We start from the raw sequence: 21,114 nt of genomic DNA, 5'->3' as shown, positions 1-21,114 counted from the left end.
GCTAATAATTTTCAGCACTGGGACGATATTAAAACTTCCTAGTTGAAGTACATTTACAATGTCATCTAAAGGCGCTTTGCCTTTAAATGATAAGGTAAATGCGAGGGAAATTCATCATGTAGATAAAAGTTCTTTTTAAGGGGTTTAAAAAAACCGTTTGGTCAAGGCATAATTCTTTGAAAGTTTTTATGATCTTGTCACATAAGTCCTACTGTGCTTAAAAAGAGAAAAATTAATTTTTTTTTTCAATTAAGGAATTTAAAGGAAAAACAACCACATTTCAAGAAAACTTTGAAGAAAAAAACAATTATATTTCTAGAGAATTTTGAAGTTTGTAGCTGTTTCAAAAATTTCGCATTTATAGTGAAAACTGCCCTTTGTAATGGGGGAGGGAGGGATCGGGAAAAACATTTTAATTGCCGTTATTGGTAGTGATTCTTAGGGGTATCCAAAATTAATGATATTTTTGCTCATATTTTTAAAAAATTTCATTCAGCATCATTCACAATCATTTTTATCTTTGAAAACTCGCATCACACTGGATCCCCTTCCCCATTCTTCCAATAAAACAGCTCTTAGTTCATTTAGTGATGATAGTGGTGGAAAACGAGTTTTTACTTGTTTTTCAAAAATGCACCAGAAATATTTAATTTTATTAAGGTCAAGGAGTTGTATTAACCAGATAAGATGCTCAACTTCCCTAGAATGTCCCACTCAAACCAGCTCAATGTAACTCACGGCGTACAGTTTTGGTAGACACTTTAGCACATGCGAGTTAAATTTCGCGAGTTCGAGTTTTTTGAGTTTAAAAGTTTTGTTCAAGTTTTTGGATAGAAATTTGTCAAATAGAAAAATTTTTTAAACAATCGAGTTCGAGTTTGTCAAAATTAATTTCCAATCAAATACTTCGATTGAATTTATCAAGTCTATCAAGCCTTTAAATTTTAACAAAGTCACTTAACAAACTGTTATTACGGAAAGTGGAATTAGACGTTTTCTTGAAATCTTTAAAATAGTTTGAGCAGTTTTTTAATGAAAATATTTGAGGCATTTTTTCAAGTATAAATTGAATGCGAAACTTTTGTAGAACAGAGTTTTTAATGAATAAAGAAGATTTAAAATTGCCTCGTTGTGTTCTCTGCGAGAAAGCTACACAAACAGAATAATTATTTGAGAATATCAATCAATCCAATACTGAATCGTTATGTCATTAACATGATGGTAACAATTAATTAACATCATATTAATAGTGTAACGATTCAAAAAGTTAATTGTGTAATGTTAAATTAAAGATAAAAATCTTAAAACAAATTAAAAAAATACTAATTGTTGATAATTTCAATGGCTGTTCATTGGAGCTGTTCTTTTAAAGAACAACTCCAGTGAACCATCATTTTAATTTTTGTTTGTAACCATCATTCTTTGTATCCATTTTTTAGGTTACTTATTTTCTAAAAAATTTGGACAAATTTGAATAAACTCTATGGTGAAGTTTATCAAATATTAAGGGTGGAATGCAAGAACCGAACTTCAAATTTGAAGTCGAACTTCAAACCTAAAGTGCGACTTGAGCGAATGCACAAAGCGAACTTCAACTCAAGTCAGACTTGAAAACCGCTAAAAATAGACCTTTTTCAAGTCTGACTTCAAACCAGACTTGAGAGAGCAAAAATTCCTTCCGAATGCAAGAACCCAACTTGAAATTTCAAGTCAGACTTCAAATCTCAAGTCTGACTTGAACGGAATGCAAGAAGCGAACTTGAACTGAAGTCAGACTTGAAAAACGAGAATTTTTGAATTTTCAAGTCATTTTTTCAAGTCTGCTCCAGACCAATCTTGAAACCAAACTTGAAAAAAAAAAACAGACCGCCATTATCATTTTGCTGATGCGTAACAAAACTTTACTATTACTATATAACTTATTACAACCTTTGCAAGTATGAAAATGAGTTTTTAACAAGCAAAAGTAGTTACTTGGGCATATTCACCTAATTAATTTAGAAGGTTACATTGTGAAAGTATATTTTTAAATGAATTCATTACAGAAAACTGAATATTAACATTGCGAAAACGTGTGTCTTTTAAAACATCCTGTAACTCGTATGTAATGATTCAACATGTCATATTTTGATGCCATTAGAAATGTTTATTAGCTTTTTGAAATGTCGAACATCCTAGCATTATAAAAGGCTGTTGATTAAGGCACATTTTTGTGATACAGTATAAAAGTAAATTCCATTTAGTAATAAATAGTTGCAGTTATACAAAGAGGTGATACGTGTAAAAGGAGTAAAAGAGAGTTCATGAGAAGTAGTTACAATTACATGAAGTATTAAAAAAACTTTTTTTTAAATGTTCAAAAATGAATCGGTATGAGCTGAATTTTAGAAGAAGAAGAAGAAAAAATAAGCCAAGTCACATACCAAGGTTTATTATTGACAGAGCTAATCCTTTAGAAGTTTACCGCGGTATAGAATTTAAAAGGTGCTACAGATTTTCCAATAAAAACCACTTAATATTAGCTAATGACATTATTAACAACAATGTTAACAATTGAGGGTGCCCTCTTTCAACTTTACAACAACTGGCTATTGCATTTCGGTTTTATGCTACTGGTTCATTCCAAGTGAGTAGATATTCAAGAAATGGTATCAGAAAATGGCACCTTCTTATTGTAGATTTTACATTACCTTTTTAAATAACAACATTTTATACCAACAAATGATAATATACTTAAGTAACAATAAATAAACTCTCTTATAGAATAACAGGAGATTTGGAAGAGCTGAAACTCAACTGTTTGTCCAGTGGTTTAGAACATTTCAATTCAAATGGCTAACAAAAGATATCAGTACATAAAGTTTCCAACAGAAGCTGATTCTTTGATAATTCAGCAAAAGTGATTATAAGTTTTCATGGATATCTGATTTTGCTATTTCATACAAACTTCAAACTTTTCTTAGATGAAGAAAATATTTATATTTATCAACCATTATTTAGATTTTACCAAATTCAAAAAATCCCTTTTTTTACCGAAACAAAAAGGGATTTTTTTTTTAATGTTGTTCATGTTTCAGGTGATTCTGGCTATCCTTATAAACAATATTTAATGACACCTTTTTCTAACCCAAAAATGAAAATGAAATCAGATACAATTACAACTTGAGAAGTACACACATGTTGAATGTTGTTGTTGAATATTGTTTTGGTATATCAAAAAAAAACAATACCCTTGTCTTAACATTCCCTTAGGAACAAAACTGCAAAATTCCATAGCTATAATAATATCCTGTTTTGTGCTTCACAACATTGCCCTTCTACAAAATGATTATTGTGGAGGCAATGAAATACAAAATAGCAATGAAGAATGTGGTGCTAAAGCATTCACTAAAGATATTTTTGCAGAAACAAAGCAAAAGTCAAATTTCAGACTTATTTTTTTAAAAAAAAATTTGTGTCTGATAATGGATAAAGGGTGTAATAACAAAAACATTATTTTCAAATATTTATACTACATATTATTTCAAAAGAATTACATTTTATATTTCAAAATAGTATTATATATGAAAAAAACAATTTCACTAAAAAATAAAGTGATAAATTAAAACATTCCAAAAGCAATTTGGATCTGATATTGTTAGAAAAAAATAATCCTCACATAGAATAATTCTGTTGTGTTGCTTTTTTAAAACTTTGTGAAAATTTTAACTGTGAAAATTTTCACAAAGTTTTGTTTGTATTGTTGCTTTTTCTGGAAAGAGTTTTTTTTTATATCATCTATTTCTATTTGTTTTTGCATTAGTTCTTTATCAAGATCATGAATTTCATTATATTGCTTTTTTGTATTTTTTTTTATTAAGAGATTTTTGTTTAACGTTAAACTTTGTTCTTTTTCATGTGTTAATGAGCAAGATGCTATCAATGGTTTTTAAAAGTTTTCTTTTCTGTTTCTATAAGTGGCCCAATAATTTCAGAAGACCTGTCTCCATATGTGATCTCTATTGACTTACATATGTAAATGGTATACTTACATATGTAAATGGTATATATATGTGTAGGTATATATATATATATATATATATATATATATATATATATATATATATATATATATACACACACACACACACACATACATAGTATTATGTAGTATTAGTATTGAGAAAACTAATTTTGTTTAAAGTAATTTTCTCAGTATTTTTAAAAAAAAAACCATTATTTTCATTAAAGTATTAGTAAATAGATAAATAAAAATACATTGTAGTATAGTATCATAATAATGATGTAGTATAGCGTCAAAATAAGATTCTGCATTTTCTAGAACATTTCCATGTATTTTAATTCAAATGGAATCTGTTAAAATGGAGAAATCAAGAGAAATTGTCTTGATCACTTAAGTGGTACATATGACCAACCGTTGTTTACCAACAACTTAGGATTTGGAACTGAAAGTGCCAAGATGAATTTGTTTTTCTGATGAAAAATACATAGCAAGAACTTTTTTTATTTTTACTGTTATTAACTTTTTATTTAATCGTATATTATACAAATATCATTACACGGAATTTGTTTCAGTAAAAGGTTTTTCCCGTAAAAAAAATCCATTACCGCTATTGGTTGCGAAGTGCATTTTCCGATAAACGCCCTAAATTCAACGCCTCGACTATTTTTCAAGTTCGACTTTCTCAAGCACGAACTTGAAATTTTCAAGTCTCGTTTACGCATTCGCTCAAGTCAATTTTTCAAGTCTGACTTGACAAAGTCGAACTTGAGATTTCAAGTCGAACTTGACTCAAGTTCGGTTCTTGCATTCCACCCTAAATTTCAACTTGAACAGTTCTAAAAATGTGTTTGTATTTTTTGTCGGCAGCTTCTCACTTTAAAGCCTTCGTCACACTGGTAAACTTTGGCAACTAATTTAATTATTCTTGTAAGAGTAAGTAAGAATTTAAAAATAGGAAAAACTTTTTTAAAAAAGTTTTAAAAGTAAAAGTAGGAAAAACTTTTTAATAAGAGAACATAAAAAAACTGATAAAAGTGAAAAACTCGATAAACTTGATTTAAAACAAATATCGAATGACGTCATACACTTAAAAGTCTAATTAATCGAGTTTCAGAAACCAATTTTTTCTTCAAGTCTCTTGAGTTCAAAATTTGATAGTCAAATAGTTCAAGTTTATTCGAGTTTTTCAAATATATCAAGTTTCTAACTTAAATGTCCAATTAGACACTGGATTTTTAAGAGGGTCATTAAATTCTGCTACAATATTAGAAACTGTAGTTCGATGATTTTGTTTTACAATACATGTTTGTGGCCGACGGTCCCTTTCTGAAAGATTTGCCTTTCTTCCAGAGTTTTGCTTAGAAGAAGATGTTTTGGCGCTACTACACTTTCTCTCTCCCCCCCCCCCCCCCCCCCCCCCCCCACACACACACACACAATTTTATGATTGATTACGATAGAGAACTTTATGCTGATTAAGAATAGTATAAAAAGATGTCTCAAAATCAATGTAAAGTGCTCTTATTTGAAGTTAAAAGTACAAAAATATACAATAAACCGTCAATAATCGCCATCTTGTAAAATAATTAGTTTTTGTTTAAAAGTTATTTTTTAAGAGTATAAGTAACCTGGTTTTTATTTCTTATAATAAAGAGTTTGAATAATAGAACGTTATGGGAATTCATCATGTTTAATTACTATCACGCCAAATTTTCACCAATGTTTTTATACGATTCATAATCAGCATAAAATTTTTTATCATATTCAATCATAAAATTAGAGGTAAGGGGGTGGAAGAGAAAATGTAGTAGAGCCGATGTTTTTTCCTTCTGTTTTATTTTTACATTGTTCTCCAGACAGTGCTTTTTAAAACTCAAAATAATTATGCCTTTTCTATCAGACTTATGCCTGCCATACGTCTGATAGAAAAGGCATAATTATTTTGCCAATTTTTTTTTTTTTGTTTCTTATGATATCTGATAATAAACAAAGATCTCAGAACAACATGATAAAGTGCATGAAAAATTAGCTAAGAAGCCACAAAACATTCGGCGCTACTCGACTTTCTCTCCCCCCCTAATTTTATGATTGATTCTGATAGAGAATTTTATGCTGATTAAGAATCGTATAAAAACACGGGTCTTTAAATCAATGGAAAGTGCTCTAATTCGAAGTCAAAGTTGTAAAAAATCCCACTAAAAACCCTAATATTCGCCATTTTTTTTCAAAACGCTTTCATTTTTAACGAAAATTAATTACCTTTACATTGCGCAATAATTAGACCTGGTTTCCATAAGCCTTAGCATTATTATTTTAAAGTATTGTAACGAAAGTGTTGTAACGAAATGAAATTAATAGAAGATTTCAAATAAAGGTTGAACGTAGAATATGAGAATGTAGAAAAATTTCTAAGTTTTACTAGTTCTATCACAATCATAAAATTAGGGGGGGGGGGGGGAGAAAGTCGAGTAGCGCCAAATATTCTTCATCTTGAATATTTTATTTAAAATTTTGCTTGTTTAAAGCAGGTGCTTCTTTTTTTCTGTCCAACCCCTGCAATTAAATGTAGCAAACAGTATCTTTTTCTATTTTTCAAAATTGCTTTTTTTTTTAAGTACTAACAATGTGTAATTTCATTTTTACTGAAATGAGCAGGTATTTTAAACAAAATCTCACCTCATATCTACTACTAACTTTCAAGTAAAGTACTATGTACTAAAAATATTTCACACAAATGCGTTCACACATTTTCTAATTCTTCTATTGACATGATTAGATGTTAGATTATGATGATATCAGATATATCAGTTAAAGAAGAAGAACACTCAATTCCAAAAAGTTTTATTCTCTTCTCATGTTGATTGTATTAAATTAGCAATTGATTACCTTTTGAGTGATACTTTCATCTACTAACTTACTTTCATTCAATTACCATTTTACAATACTGAAATTTATTATTTACTGTATTCAGGACATAGTTTCTATGGTAAAAAATGGTTTTTCATTAGAAACATATTTATATATTTTTATTGAAGAATTTGCACTCCTAATATTTTTTAAAAGTTTAAATATAACTTATGGTACCATATATAGTTTAATTGACAATACAATAAATAGCCTAATTGATTTTTTGTTTAGATACAGTATTTTTGTAATAACTATATTTAAATTAGATGCCAGGTCATATTAAACTGCTTTTTAAAAATATTAAATCTCTAAATAAAATTGGAAAGCAATTGCTTTCTTCTATTTGTGGATACTCACCAAAAAGATCTCTTTTATATGTACCTGGTGACTCAGAAAAAAAGATTTTAAAAGCTTCAACCTTGCCAGCTGATATTGTTATTTTAGATTGTGAAGATGGAGTTGCAATTTCTAAAAAAGTAAATATGTTACTGTTTACAAATGAGTAAGATTATTTTATGATAGACTATACTTTATATTAGTTTAATATGCTATTTCATATTTTTATTGTATCATTTCATCTTTAAAATCTTTGTGTTTTTATGACCCTCTTTACTGTAATTAACTGTACAAATCAGTTTTTATGGTAAGTAGGATTCTCTTTTTTCACACAGAGTTTTGTATAAATAAACTTCCTGGTTTAAAATCTAAGTTCTGAAAATTAAATTAAAATTTGCCAGCTTTTTAAGTTGACCAATCTTAGAATTTTTTAGGAAGTTTTTAGCAAATCTTTATTTATATGATAATTTATTGATAACTAGAGTTTTAGCTTCTTAAAAATTTGTGAAGCACAAAAATTATAATTTTTTTAAGTTACAATTTTTTAGATCAAAACTGTTTACAGTGAATAATGTGAATTTTGGGTAACATCAGTGTGTCAATCACTATTTCAAAAAATCTACAAAAACTAACATTTCCTTGTTTTTCTCCTTCATCTATACATCTGGTCAATAACCAATTTTTTCACCATTCATTCAATAACCAGATACTCAGGTACCCATCTACTGTGTAGTGAAAGAACAAAATTATAATGTACAAAATTTATTGTGAAAGTGAGAAGTTTCTTTTCTTTATATATAACAAATTCTAAGAAATTAACAAATTCTACCTTGGAAATTGAAATGGATACCTGGGTACCTGGTTACTGACCAGACAATTAAATGAAGTTTTTAGTTAAAAAAACATTAAAAAAAAATAACCATAAGCTTTTTTTTTGTTTAGTCAGAATGTTGTTCAATTATCTGCCAGAGTTTAAAGTCAGTTGCTTTTCAAAATCAAGTAGGTGTACGCATTAACTCATTGGATACAGAATTTGCAAAAGATGATTTAAAATGCATACTAAATTCACCTCATTTGCCAGATAGTCTAATGCTTCCAAAGTTGGAATCTGTAGATCAAGTGAAATGGGTATGTTTTTGTTTATAAATTTTGTATGTGATGTAACAGTGTTTTGTAATTTAATATATCTATTTTTCTGATCATAATACAATCTTTTCAATAATTATTAGTTCATAACTATTTAAGCAAAATATATTGCCAATTTGTCTAAATATCACTGCATATAATAGTTTCTGTAATGAAACTCCATGCTAAAATGGGTTAAAAAGCCAATTTCATAAACTTATTTTTATGCTTTTAAATTTTGGCACTGGATTAAAACTCTAATTTTCCATTCCTTTTAGCATTTTAAGTTGTAACTTGGATTAAAATAATAATCAAAGGGTTGTTGGATGTGTGATAGGAAGTTGAAATTTCTGCAAATCACTTGTTAAGATGAAAGATCAAAAAAAGAAAACCTGCCAAAAATAAATAATTTAGGAATTTTTCAGGTTGATCTTTGTAAGCAACAATGACCATGCAAAAAAACTGTATTAGTAAAGCATATTGTCAGATGATGTATTCAACAAAGCTAAGCATATCATAGAATTAGTTGTTTCAAAGAAGAAGGGCAAATGCATTTTGTTTGGAATGTGTTGAATGACTGTTTGTAATACGTTTTGTGAACCTGAATTGTGTTAGTAAGGAATGTTTCTTGCAGGAGTTTGCTAATGATAGGAAGGTATTGTCTATATTTGAAGATAATTTCTTAACACCAATCTTTTCATTATTTCAGCTGTTAGTGCTTTTCCTCTGGCATCTGCTTGCATAAATTTTATTAAGTGTTTTTCTTGTGTATTAATGTAGACAGTTGTTGATTTAATTGAAATTGCTTATAATCAATCGCACTACATGTTGCTTTCCTATTCTTGGTGAATACTGATTTTAATAATGTAAGTGTATTTCCTTTGAACTGTAAATTCAGCTGCCTGCACATAGCTTATTTGAATGAGTTCTAAAAGTTTAGATAATGTGTAATATTTTTTATTAAAATAGGCCACAAACACTTAAAAAAGTAAAGAAATTTGAGGTTAAAGCATGATACATGAAGAACCTTGGAATTTGTCATGTTAAGAAATTCATGCTATAATCCTAAATAAATAGCTTTTAGTGATTCACCTTTTAAGATATAGCTACTCTAAAATGTTGCAGAAAAAAAAACAACAACTTTTTCCCTGAAAAATGCTAAAGCTCATTGTTAGAAAAAAAAGAAACAAAAAAAAATTATTTAAGAATAACAAATAATAAAAGGTGTGAAACTACTTGTTTTTATGCTTTTATAATCATTTTAAAAAACTATGCTTTTTTTCTGAAGTTAAAATGGAAAAGCTGTAAATGATTATAAAAACATAATTTTTTATTATTATTAACATTTTTTACTTTAAAAACCTTTATAGTTCAAAGAAGAGTCAACTAAACATTTGGGGTTATCAGGTCGCTCATCACATCAACTATCTGTTATTGGGCAAGTGGAAACACCAAAGGGTATGATGGATCTTCGAGCTATTCTTGATGAAGCAACAAAAAAGCATTCAAACTTACGTTTTGAAGCATTCGTCTTTGGATCTGATGATTATTTAGCCAGTATTGGTAAGAGCATAATTGATATTTTTTATGTTATTTGAGATATGACTGGTGAGTATAAATGTCAGATAAATATAAATTTCTTAAGTGAATATAAATGAGATCATATACTTAATATCAACTTTTTTTATACTTATGAAAAAGCTTGTATACTACAATTTAACTATAAGCTACTTTATTACAAATGAAGGGGCTGTTCGAACAATTGATGCATCTGAGCTCCTGTTTGCTCGACAATACTTCATAATGCATGTAAAAGGATACAGTCTGCAAGCTATTGATATGGTTGATATCAATTTCAAAGGTGTAAATTGATATGTGCGTTTTAGTGAAGAATATTTCATTTTTTAAAATACTTGGTATGGAACTTCTTAAATAAAGAAAAGAAATAAAAAATTAAATAAAAATTAAAAAAAAAATTAAATAAAAGTAAAAAAAATTGATAACTTTTTTTTTGTTCTTTTTAGATCTAGAAAATTTAAAAGAAAAAAGTGAAGAAGGAGCGAGAATGGGATTTACTGGTAAGTCTTATTTAATATATTTTTTAACTTGTTTAACTATTTTCTTTAAATCTATTCAGGAAAAAAAAAAAAGTCAATTTCAGAAAAATTCTATCTTATCATTTAACTTGAATTTAAATGATTTTAATTCTTATTATGTTTTTTATTTTTATTATGTTCTTACTTTTGTTATATTCTTATTTTTGCTAAATTCTTTAATTTTATTATATTCTTTTAAAGAAAATTTCTATAGTTGTCTCAAAACAAAAAATTTTTGTTAAGGGAAACAAGTTATCCATCCCTCACAAATCAACATTGTTAACCAATGTTTTTCACCGAGTAGAGAACAAATTGAAAAGGCAAAAGAACTCATAAAAGCTTTCAATGAGCAGCAAAAAACTGGACAGGTAGTAATATTTATCTAACTTGATAAAGATTCTTACTTAAGTCAACATTTTTATATCATCCAGTATTAGGATATTGGCTGAGGCCAAAAAAACTTATTGGAAAATTTCTATACTGTACCTACAAAAAATAATGAATAAGAGAAATCAAAATTTCTGTTATTCATTTTTTTTTTTAGGTACAGTATAGAAACTTTCTTTCAGTTTCTAACCCATTCTACCATTTCATGAAATTTTAAATAAACATAAAATGTCTTTTCAGTTGGTCATTTTTATATATTTTTTAAAATCATTTCAAAAGCTTTTTGCAATTGAAACCTATTTGTTCCATATGGATTCCAAATTGTTATAGCTGAAGCTATAACAATTTGGAATCCTTAGGGAACAAATAGGTATAGCTAGACAATTGAAATAGTCATTTAAATGGTTAAGAGCTGAAAATGTTCTTAATTAACAAAGCTTCAATCAAAACTAAATTTATAACTCCAAAGTTCTAGCCAACGCATAATGTTAAGCATCACATACCAAATATTAAATGGTCATGTATGTATGTATGTATGTATGTATGTATGTATGTATGTATGTATGTATGTATGTATGTATGTATGTATGTATGTATGTATGTATGTATGTATGTATGTATGTATGTATGTATGTATGTATGTATGTATGTATGTATGTATGTATGTATGCATGTATGTATGTATGTATGTATGTATGTATGTATGTATGTATGTATGTATGTATGTATGTATGTATGTATGTATGTATGTATGTATGTATGTATGTATGTATGTATGTATGTATGAATGAATGTATGCATGCATACATGTATGCATGCATGCATGCATGCATGCATGCATGCATGCATGCATGTATAAAACACCTAAGGGTGTTTTGGTTAATTGAAAACCATTATGGCGCTCCAAAAAATTTATAAGCATAGTAATTCAAATATTATAACTACTTATTTAAACGGCGCTTTATTAGTAGTTAAATTTTTAAAGGAAACTTTTATGTAAAATTAAGCATGTTCTCAAGATATATTTTTTTAAACAAAACTTCTTTTCACTTTTAGTAGAGTTTTATTTTCATTTCTGCATTAAAAGAGCAGTCTAGTATTTTGATTTTGTTATTGTGTATAACTTTTTCCTGGTTTCTTTGGTACAAACTGTTATCGTCTGATCATTTAATGATTTTTTAGGGAGCATTTAACTTTCACGGTACAATGATTGATATGCCTTCTGTGAAACAAGCTCAAAATATTGTGGTATTGTCAGAAAAGTTGCCATGATGCCGTGGATATAGCGATAGTCAGCATGGAAACATAGAAACAAAATAAAAAAACAAATGAAATTATGAGATTTTTTCTCACAAGTCTCTTTTACCTTCTTTTTGTAAATTTTTTATTTATTTAAAAGTGGAAAATTTTAATGCAAAATTTTAATGTATTTAAAATTCCCTAAGTTCAATGCCTCGCTGGACCGAATTTTCGCCGTGCTTTTTTTTTTTTTTTTTCATTTAAAAGAAATTGTTTAGTTTAAGTTTTTAGTCATTTCATCTTTTACTCGAAATTCATCTTTTACTCCATAGTTCATCTTTTACTCTATAGTTATTTCTTTTAAACTTATTTCAACTAATACCCCATTCACACCAAAAATAAAACTTGTTTAATCATGGTTATTTAAAATAGTGACGCCTTTTTCCGCTCACATTGCTTTTTAAAACCTTGTTTCATATAAAGTTTAAAAAACAAGAGCTAATTAAGACAACATCGCGAGGTTACTTTGTTAAAAAACTTTTGTTTGGAAGCCGAGAGGTTTACAAATCTCAATGAAAAAGATAGATGTAATGAAAAATTGAGAATGATGATAATTATACATACATATATATATATATATATATATATATATATATATATATATATATATATATATATATATATATATATATATATATATAATTTTCCTTCTTTTTTTTTGTTTTTAAAAAATATTTCAAATTAGACGTGACCGAAGTATTATATAAAAGAATGTTTACTTACGTTAGCAAATTTAAACTTTTATTCAGTTTCGTAAAAATAAACCTGGTTTATTCTGGTGTGACAAGGAAAATACTTAAAAAAGGTTTAAAATGAACACCGTTTTAAAACCAACTGTTATTAAAGTTTGTTTTTTTTAGATATATGGGGTATAAATCATCCTCACTGATACGATTCGATGTCATCTTCAAGTCATTACGCTAGTCGTTGTTCCGTAAAGGTTCTTATATTTCTTATAATGATTATTTTCAAGGTAATTTAAGTATTGTAAAATATCTTAAAAGTCACTTTTAAAAAGAAATATTTATGTCGAATAGTTTTCATAAGAATAATATTTCTCAATCTATTCTCAATTAATTTTCGCTTATTGATAAAATTCATTCCCCAAAGTGGTTTTCTTCTAAAAGGTCAGGTCATTATGAAGATTTAGCAAAAACTCTTTTGAAAAGAGTTTTTGTTAAATCTTTATAATGACCTGACCTTTATATACTGCTTTATATACTTATATGTTGCTTCATATACTTTAGTATATTTATACTTAGTATATAAAGCAAATGTCAACCATTTTGCATGATTCACAGGTCCAGATTTTTTAATTGCATATTTCTTAAAGATTTGGTCTGTAATTATACCAACAGTATATTCATATAGTTTTCTTTGATCTTAAATCAGAAATAACAGCTTCATCTGCAAAGGATTGAATTTCTGACTTTTTTATTGAAGAAAAACTTATTATAGGGAGTTCATTTATGGAATCTTCTTGAGTCTTCTAGAATCTCTAGAATCTTCTCAAACAAATGAACAAACTACATCTTTATATTTTTTCAGATCATTTATTTTTCCATCAAATACAGGGTGCATCAGCTAGTTGAGAACATATTTATAATTTTTTATAAATGAAAAAAAGTCCAACAGAAAATATTTTTAATCAAAGTCAATTATGTAGAAAATATAAGATAAACTATTGTTTAATAATTTCATTCAATTAAATATCTCTGTACTTCAATAACAGCTTCGATTCGAGACCTAAACCAACTGCAAGTGCGCTTGAGATGCCCCTCATCTATGTTGTCCATTTCTCGGACAATCGATTCTTTCAGAGAATCTTTGGTGCTGTGGAGATGTTTATTAACATCTCTCTCAACGACGCCCCACACATAATAATCCAATGGATTTAGGTCTGGAGAGTTTGGAGGCCACAAGTTTGGACTGATGTAATCATATAAATGGTCCGCCAACCATTCCTTAGTGTTTTGAGCCTTATGTGCTGGTGCAGAGTCTTGTTAAAAAATGTAGGGTCTTCCATTAACAATACCCAAGACTTCAATGTAAGCAGCAAAAGTGACTCTTAGTCCTTGCGGAAAGAAGTGTGGTGGGATCACATGTTCTTTGTTGCTAACAACCCCCAAAACCAAAACAGTTTCAGGAAATTTTGTGTGCATGACTGTTGGATCTTTGCAAGGGTCATCACACAGCCATCTGTTATTTCTTCTGTTTACTTTTTGATCTTGATCAAAGTTTTTCTCATCTGAAAAAAATCAAAGCACGCCTTGCTCATATATATATATATATATATATATATATATATATATATATATATATATATATATATATATATATATATATATATATATATATCGAGTATCATATCAAGTAGTCTACATGGGTAGGAAAACCGTTTTAAAAAAACACACAGTGCTTCTACCGGAGTAACTTTTAACCCGTTATATCATACAAACTCTTGAGGTAGTTGAAGTACATTGAGTAAGCGATATATATTACTACGTAGAAATCTAAATTCACTTTTGCATTCATCATTAGACATGATTTCTAAACAAAATTGCTTATAACTCCGAAACGGTAAATCTGGATTCTTAGACAAATTTAATTTGTACATAGTAAAAATTCCTCGTCGTCTATGATATTTGATTCTAATGCAAATAATAAACTATTTCTAACATTTCTTAAAGGAGCCATTTTTAAAATTTTTTTGTTTATTTCAAGATGTTTTCTTTTTTTTTTGAAGCGGAAATTCGTAACTAATTTTATTGGAATACCGCAACTGCAAGTCGCAACCGCTCGATCCAGACCTTTGTCGTCTCTGTTGCCGTTGCAGTTTTCAAATCGTAAGCTATCTAATTACTTTTCTAAAAGGCAATTCATTTTGGTGAAGTTGACATCCTAGCAAATGTAATTTTCTAATTATAGTATTTTTGGGTATAACAAGGTATTATCTCCCAGTAAGCACGGATACGAGTAATACACGTATTATTCACGTTTTTACGACACGTGTTTTGAGGGTGGAAAAGAAGTCCGTATGAAATTACTAATTCACGTATTTTTAGGACGTGTTTTACACGTCTCAAAGAAACCTTTTTTAAACGGCTTTTTTCGTACTAATAATGAAAAACAGCTAGTTTTCTGATGATTTAGCAACAATTATTTCTATAATTTCTAGGAACGAAAAAGCTACGTGTATATATAAAAAAGTTAAATAAGAAATTTTCTTTATTTAGTAAATTAAAAATACAGAATTTTTCCTTTATTTGTAAATAAATATTACAAGAAACCATCTTTCTCTTTTTCAAAGGCTCGAGGCGCACGTTTTAACTGGTCACCAACGAACGAATCGATCACTTTTGCTGAATTTACATCCGATACTAATGCAGCTAAAAAATAAAATGATAGTAGAACAAAACACTTAATGAAAATAGTAAACCAATCTAATATTCCCTTTAACATTTTGTCATAAACAAAATTTGTTTTAACATGTTTAAAAACTTTTAAGTTAAGTAAATATTTACCAAAAATTGCTTTACAGAGTAGTCTTGTTAAAAGAACGTTTGCCCTTATTTGCGGTCTTGTTAAACTGGGCTAACAGTTTACAACCCTTGGCCTGATTTTTGAAAAAAAAAAAAAAAAAAATGTATATACAACTTTTAAGTAATAAACTTATGAAGTATTTTTATACTTTAAAGTTAATACTTTATAGTATAAACGTTTTTCATTTAACAAACTATATTGTTACCATTGCAACTTGATTTTCCCAGTTAGAACACAAACAAAACAAAACAGTGAAACCAAGCCTTGTCACCTTTATGATTCCCTTATGTATTAGACCTGGATTACAATGAACTATATTGAAACAACAACTTTATTATTAATAACACTTACCAAAATATTAAATTCTAATTCAGTCGCCAACTGTTTTTCAAAAGCATCGAACTCTTCAAGGGAATGACACTTACTAATAAAAAGCGAAGAACTTTCTGGGTCAGTTCTCTGTCCTAGCCTTTCTAGTGCAGCAAGAATTTCTCCTTGGGTTGACTTAACTTCTACTATCTCCATAAAAAATGCGTATTGCCAACCTAAATGTAATAATGAAAACTGTGATGCCGGTCTACTTTTTATTAGTTTACATCCCATATGGTAAATGGACGGTAGTGGCAATTGCAGTCCATTTAACATTACAACTCTTAACCCCAAAACAAAGATATAAACTTAGTAAGTGCAAAAAAAAAGATGTAGTTTTAATGGTGAAACTTTTGATTACAAGGTGAACACTCAATAATCATGGCAGGTCATGGACTTTTGTTGAGAATTGTAAGATTATTATAAGAAATTGTAGGACTATTATAACATATATATAATATAATTATACTTAAAAGATAGTTAAACTTACGTCTTTCATCCATGTACTTAAATGAAGGAGGTGGTTCTCTGTAGTTCCCAAGTAGATCGTTTCTGTTTTCAGCCAATCTAGTTGACTCTTTGATAACAAAAAACTGGAGGGGCACTGTGGTGAAACTGGACATATGTTTTCTTTTTTTTTCTTTTTTTCTGTTACGCTGAATGATATTTCTGAGGATAAGTCATGCGATACTATTTGTCTTGGAGAGCGTCTATCACAACTTGGCACTTTTAAATGAGGATTAGAGGAAAAAGTGTTTGAAGTACTTTGAGAAAAATTATTTTCAATTGCTATACTTGGACTTTTTTCTTGATACGGACTGAGTGGCTAAACGTCGCCTAAGAAATAAAACATACATTATACTAAAGTTTGCTATATATTATAGGGACAAAGCAGAATAATAAATACCTTGTTCTGCAAATTCACTACGAGACAATTCGGAATCAAGTTGCAAACAGTCATTACACATGCCTTTAGTCATGTCTCTAATGAGATTTTAATTAATCTAACTCTTGCCGTGACAACCACTTGCTTGTGTAGTGGTGGATAGGTTTTTTTCCTCTCGGTGGCCAATTTTCTTAACTTGGGCTGCACCAGCATTTGAATTATTGAACATTATTCGAACTTGTCAAGAACCAGAACTTCAAGATTTTCCGTGCCGTTAAACTCCTCTAGACCATCAAGACTACTCCAAATATAAGATTGGAGACTCCCTTAAAAAATGTAACGAAGAAGGTTTGGTAATGAAGAACAACGTAGGGTCACAGAATCCAAACGCAAAAGGAAATTTGCGGAAATAAAGAAACATTATAAAGAAATTCGAGTTAAAAAAATGTTGATGCTTCTTGTACTCAATTTCTTTGTTTTAGTAACTCCAGTTTCATTCTTTATAATTTTATGTTTTTTTATATGCAGAACTTATACTATATCCATATTCATTTTCAGGAATTATTTTCCTAAACTTGAATTTGGAAATAGAGTAAGTTCTGCATGTAAACAATATGAATGGGTCACTCATGTGGTCGTAATCATAATCAATTTACCATAAATGTCTATGGTATAAAAATTTTTTTGTATTTTATCACATAAATTACTTCTCAATCTTGTATAGGACACCCTTTTTTAAAATAATGCTGAATGACTGTGTTTTTCAGCAGTTTGTTTTAGAATTAAATCAGCTACTGGATGTTTGGTTCTTGATGACGAAGGAAATTCATTTTTTAATATTTTTTCAATTTCAATAGCGTTATCAAAGGTAATTATGCATGTATAATGTGAAATTAAACGTGACCATGATTGAGTAACACGTAACGGCAATTAATAATAATAACTACGCCATAGTTGATGAGTAATCCTGAAGAAGATTGATTATCACGCTAAACGAAAATGGCATAGATTTAACAATATTTTCATTAAAAAATGACTTGTACCACTAATTCTGTTAGCCTAATAAAATAATAAAATAGGGCTGGTAAACCCACATTAAGTACCAGTAGAGGAGGAGTATGTAAGTACTAGTACAAAAACCCAAGAATAGTTAGACACTTCTTTTGAAATATCTAAAATGACCATAAAGAAGCACAAGAGAACAAAAATAAAAAAATTAGTATAAAAATAAAATGAAAAAATATAAATGAACCCACTTGGGCATAGCAATCTTGAAAAATAAGCCTTTGTGCAGGTTTATTTGAAACACCTTCAACGCCTTGATAATTAAAAGTTTTCCCGACGCACATTCAACCACAGGTGCCAATATTTTTTTCACTTTTGATTTGCACCCATTTTCACAAATAAAACATTCAGATTTTCTCACTCTGATAAATCTGTTATTCAAGTCTAAATTTCATAGCATATGTATGGCAACTGTAATAACCAAAGAAACGTAACTAAATTTTAATTAAAGTAAATTAAACATAAATATATTTATAACTACCACGACCGCATAGTGAAGCAATGATCAGTCTCTGCACCTAGTATGCATTGGACGTCCTCAGGCTTCCGGTGGACGTCTAAGGAAGTCTAATGCCTACTGGGCAAGCTTTTTTCTACATTTCGAGCAAAGCATGGAAGGAAAGTCAGGGTCATCCGCTGAATAACCTTTCCAGAATATAGTTTTGATTAGGTTTGAGTAGTAATTATTCTTTTTACTTAGATTTAAATTAGTTGTTTCAGCATTATTTATTGGTCTTAAATCCTTGCCTTTCCTGAAGCAGCAAATGCAAAACTTTTTAACAAAATCACCATGTTCTTTTGCATGTTTATGAATTTTAAATGAATGCTTCAAATAAAAACTTCTGATATGGATTGATAATATTGACATGATAAATCGGTCATATCAAATGTCTATATAACGCGTGTGAGGAGTTATTATGCAACTATTAACATTTAGCAACTGCTAGCTTTTACTAATTGTTAATAATTAGTGGCGCTTTACTTTATTTTTATTTCAATAAAAATGTAAAGAGAAAGTAATGAAAATTATATATCAGCCCGTGAATTTCAATGTTAAACAAATATTTTTAAATACTTTAAAAGAAATATTAATAAATCTATCACCAAACATTTCTGAAAATCTAAATACAGGGGCACGGGCATGATATTGTGGTGTTCGAAACGATCTCCCGAATTTCCCCTAGGGTATGGTTCCTAAAACCCTTTTCAACTTTTGTTTTATAGTAAACTAGATCAAAATTCATCGACAGATTTCAAATTACATTAAAAAAAAGTTTTTCGTTTAACAATTTAGACCATTTAAAGTTATTTCAGGGGGTAATTGGAGGTAATTTTAAGTTTTGCATGGTTATAAATCTTAAGCGAAAAGAGATTTTTTGATGAAATTTGAAATCTGTCGATGAATTTTGATCTAGTTAATATAAAACAAAAAAAAAGATTTGATTAAAGGAGACGTAGTTCTGGGAAGGTGGCAGTTAGGGGTCGGAGCGGGATTAGCCTTGCTCCAATCACCCTAATTTTTTGCAAGACATTCTCTTTTGACGCCAGTATCAACATACTAGAAACTTGAGTATGCCCTATGTCTCTTAGTTACCTATCTTGATCAACTCCCCTAAAATATATGATTTTTCGACAGGCCCCCAGTAAAAAAAGTTGTCGTTTACATTTTTTGAATGAGGAAATGTTTTCTGATGATAATCAAAATTTCTGGGGGTGTATTGCAAGGTCTTAGAGCATGTTCCTTTGCACCGTCTTTAAAATGAACGCGATACTTCTGCAGTGGTAGAGGTTTTTAAGAGAAGAGAAAATGTAGAATTGCAACGTTGTGTTCGCTGCGAGAAAACTACAATACAAGTGTTTTGTTTATTATAGTGTAAAAACACTAAATGTAAAAGCAATAAAAATAACCTGATAGATAAAAGCATTTAAATAACTTGCCCTCACGTGGGCAAAAAATTATTAGTAATAAAATTTATTGACGGTAAGAAAATATGTCTTTTTTTTTTTATTCCAAAAACGGACAGAACTATTTTATATTACACACACACACACACACACACACACACACACACACACACACACACACACACACACACACACACACACACACACACACACACACACACACACACACACACACACACACACACACACACACACACACACACACACACACACACACACACATATATATATATATATATATATATATATATATATATATATATATATATATGCCTTGGTAAAGCTACTGTTAAACGGCTTAAAATAGTTTTACTTTTTTGCTTTTAAAAATAAGTGGAGAGTATAGAAATGCATTTAAATAGAATAATTGTATGCATGCATAAGTGATTTTAAAAATGGAATAAAGTTTGAAAGTTGAAAGTCAAATAAAAATAGTGCAGCATGCTTGATTTTAAATTATTAAACCATGTTTATATATGAGATTTAATATTATCAGGTAAATAATTGTTTTAATTCCAACTTGTTTAATGGTGCTTTGTAATAAATTTTTTATCAGTTTGTAAAAAGTAAATATTACCAAAACATTACTAAATGTTATTATCAACTATATGCTCTTTAGATGACTACACCAAATTTTACACTCAGGCCTAATTTTTCATAGGGAAGGTTTTAGGCCAGGTTTGGCCCTCCACGGACTCTATGTTCAAGGTGAACCATGCATTCATAATATTTTATAGTTTTTTTTCGAAAAATCACGCAACCTCACACAACAGCTGAAGTAAAAATACTCAGTTCTTTGTGGGCTTTGGTTGTATTTTGAGCGTCCCACCCCCCACCCCCACCCCTCCCCCCTCCCTACATATTGTTTACATGCGGAACTTACACTATTTCGAAATTCATGTTCAGGAAAATAGTTCCTGAAAATAAATTTGGAAATAGTGTAAGTTCCGCATGTAAAAAAAAAAGTGATAATGAAATATGCTATGCATTGCAAAGATTTTTAAGATTTGCACTCAGAATATTATTTTCCTTGTTGGTGTAATGCGCTATCTTTAAAGGGAAGTAATATATTGTTTCGCCATGTCTGTTGATTATCCTGTTGTACCCATACCCTGATACTTCCTGATGTAGAT

At 29.0% G+C, this 21,114-nt stretch overlaps 1 protein-coding gene, 1 long non-coding RNA gene and 1 pseudogene across 3 annotated transcripts; 2 read left to right on the top strand and 1 right to left on the bottom strand.

The window, feature by feature from the left end:
- The first annotated feature begins 6,307 nt into the window (after positions 1–6,307).
- On the top strand, positions 6,308–12,273 carry LOC145184092 (citramalyl-CoA lyase, mitochondrial-like). Its single transcript, XM_090092934.1, has 7 exons — positions 6,308–7,386; positions 8,189–8,374; positions 9,742–9,934; positions 10,119–10,232; positions 10,396–10,449; positions 10,711–10,835; positions 12,037–12,273. The coding sequence occupies exons 1-7, from the start codon at positions 7,177–7,179 to the stop codon at positions 12,124–12,126; spliced, it is 972 nt and encodes a 323-aa protein (XP_089949060.1). The 5' UTR covers positions 6,308–7,176; the 3' UTR covers positions 12,127–12,273.
- Positions 12,274–12,839: 566 nt separating this feature from the next.
- On the top strand, positions 12,840–15,660 carry LOC149886307 (uncharacterized). The gene is made up of 3 exons (XR_016454373.1): positions 12,840–13,093; positions 14,900–14,999; positions 15,464–15,660. It is a non-coding gene; the product is annotated as an uncharacterized LOC149886307 (long non-coding RNA).
- On the bottom strand, positions 15,420–17,156 carry LOC149886306 (uncharacterized; annotated as a pseudogene). Its single transcript, XR_016454372.1, has 5 exons — positions 16,973–17,156; positions 16,556–16,902; positions 16,021–16,241; positions 15,678–15,763; positions 15,420–15,542 (listed from the first exon to the last, which is right to left on the bottom strand). The product of XR_016454372.1 is annotated as an uncharacterized LOC149886306 (transcript).
- Positions 17,157–21,114: the final 3,958 nt, after the last annotated feature.

Source organism: Hydra viridissima, unplaced genomic scaffold (assembly GCF_058129835.1).
Source record: "Hydra viridissima isolate aposymbiotic clone 2 unplaced genomic scaffold, HvirCarnegie_v1 scaffold_7, whole genome shotgun sequence".
NCBI lineage: Eukaryota > Metazoa > Cnidaria > Hydrozoa > Anthoathecata > Hydridae > Hydra > Hydra viridissima.
This window is presented reverse-complemented; position numbering and strand designations above follow the sequence as displayed.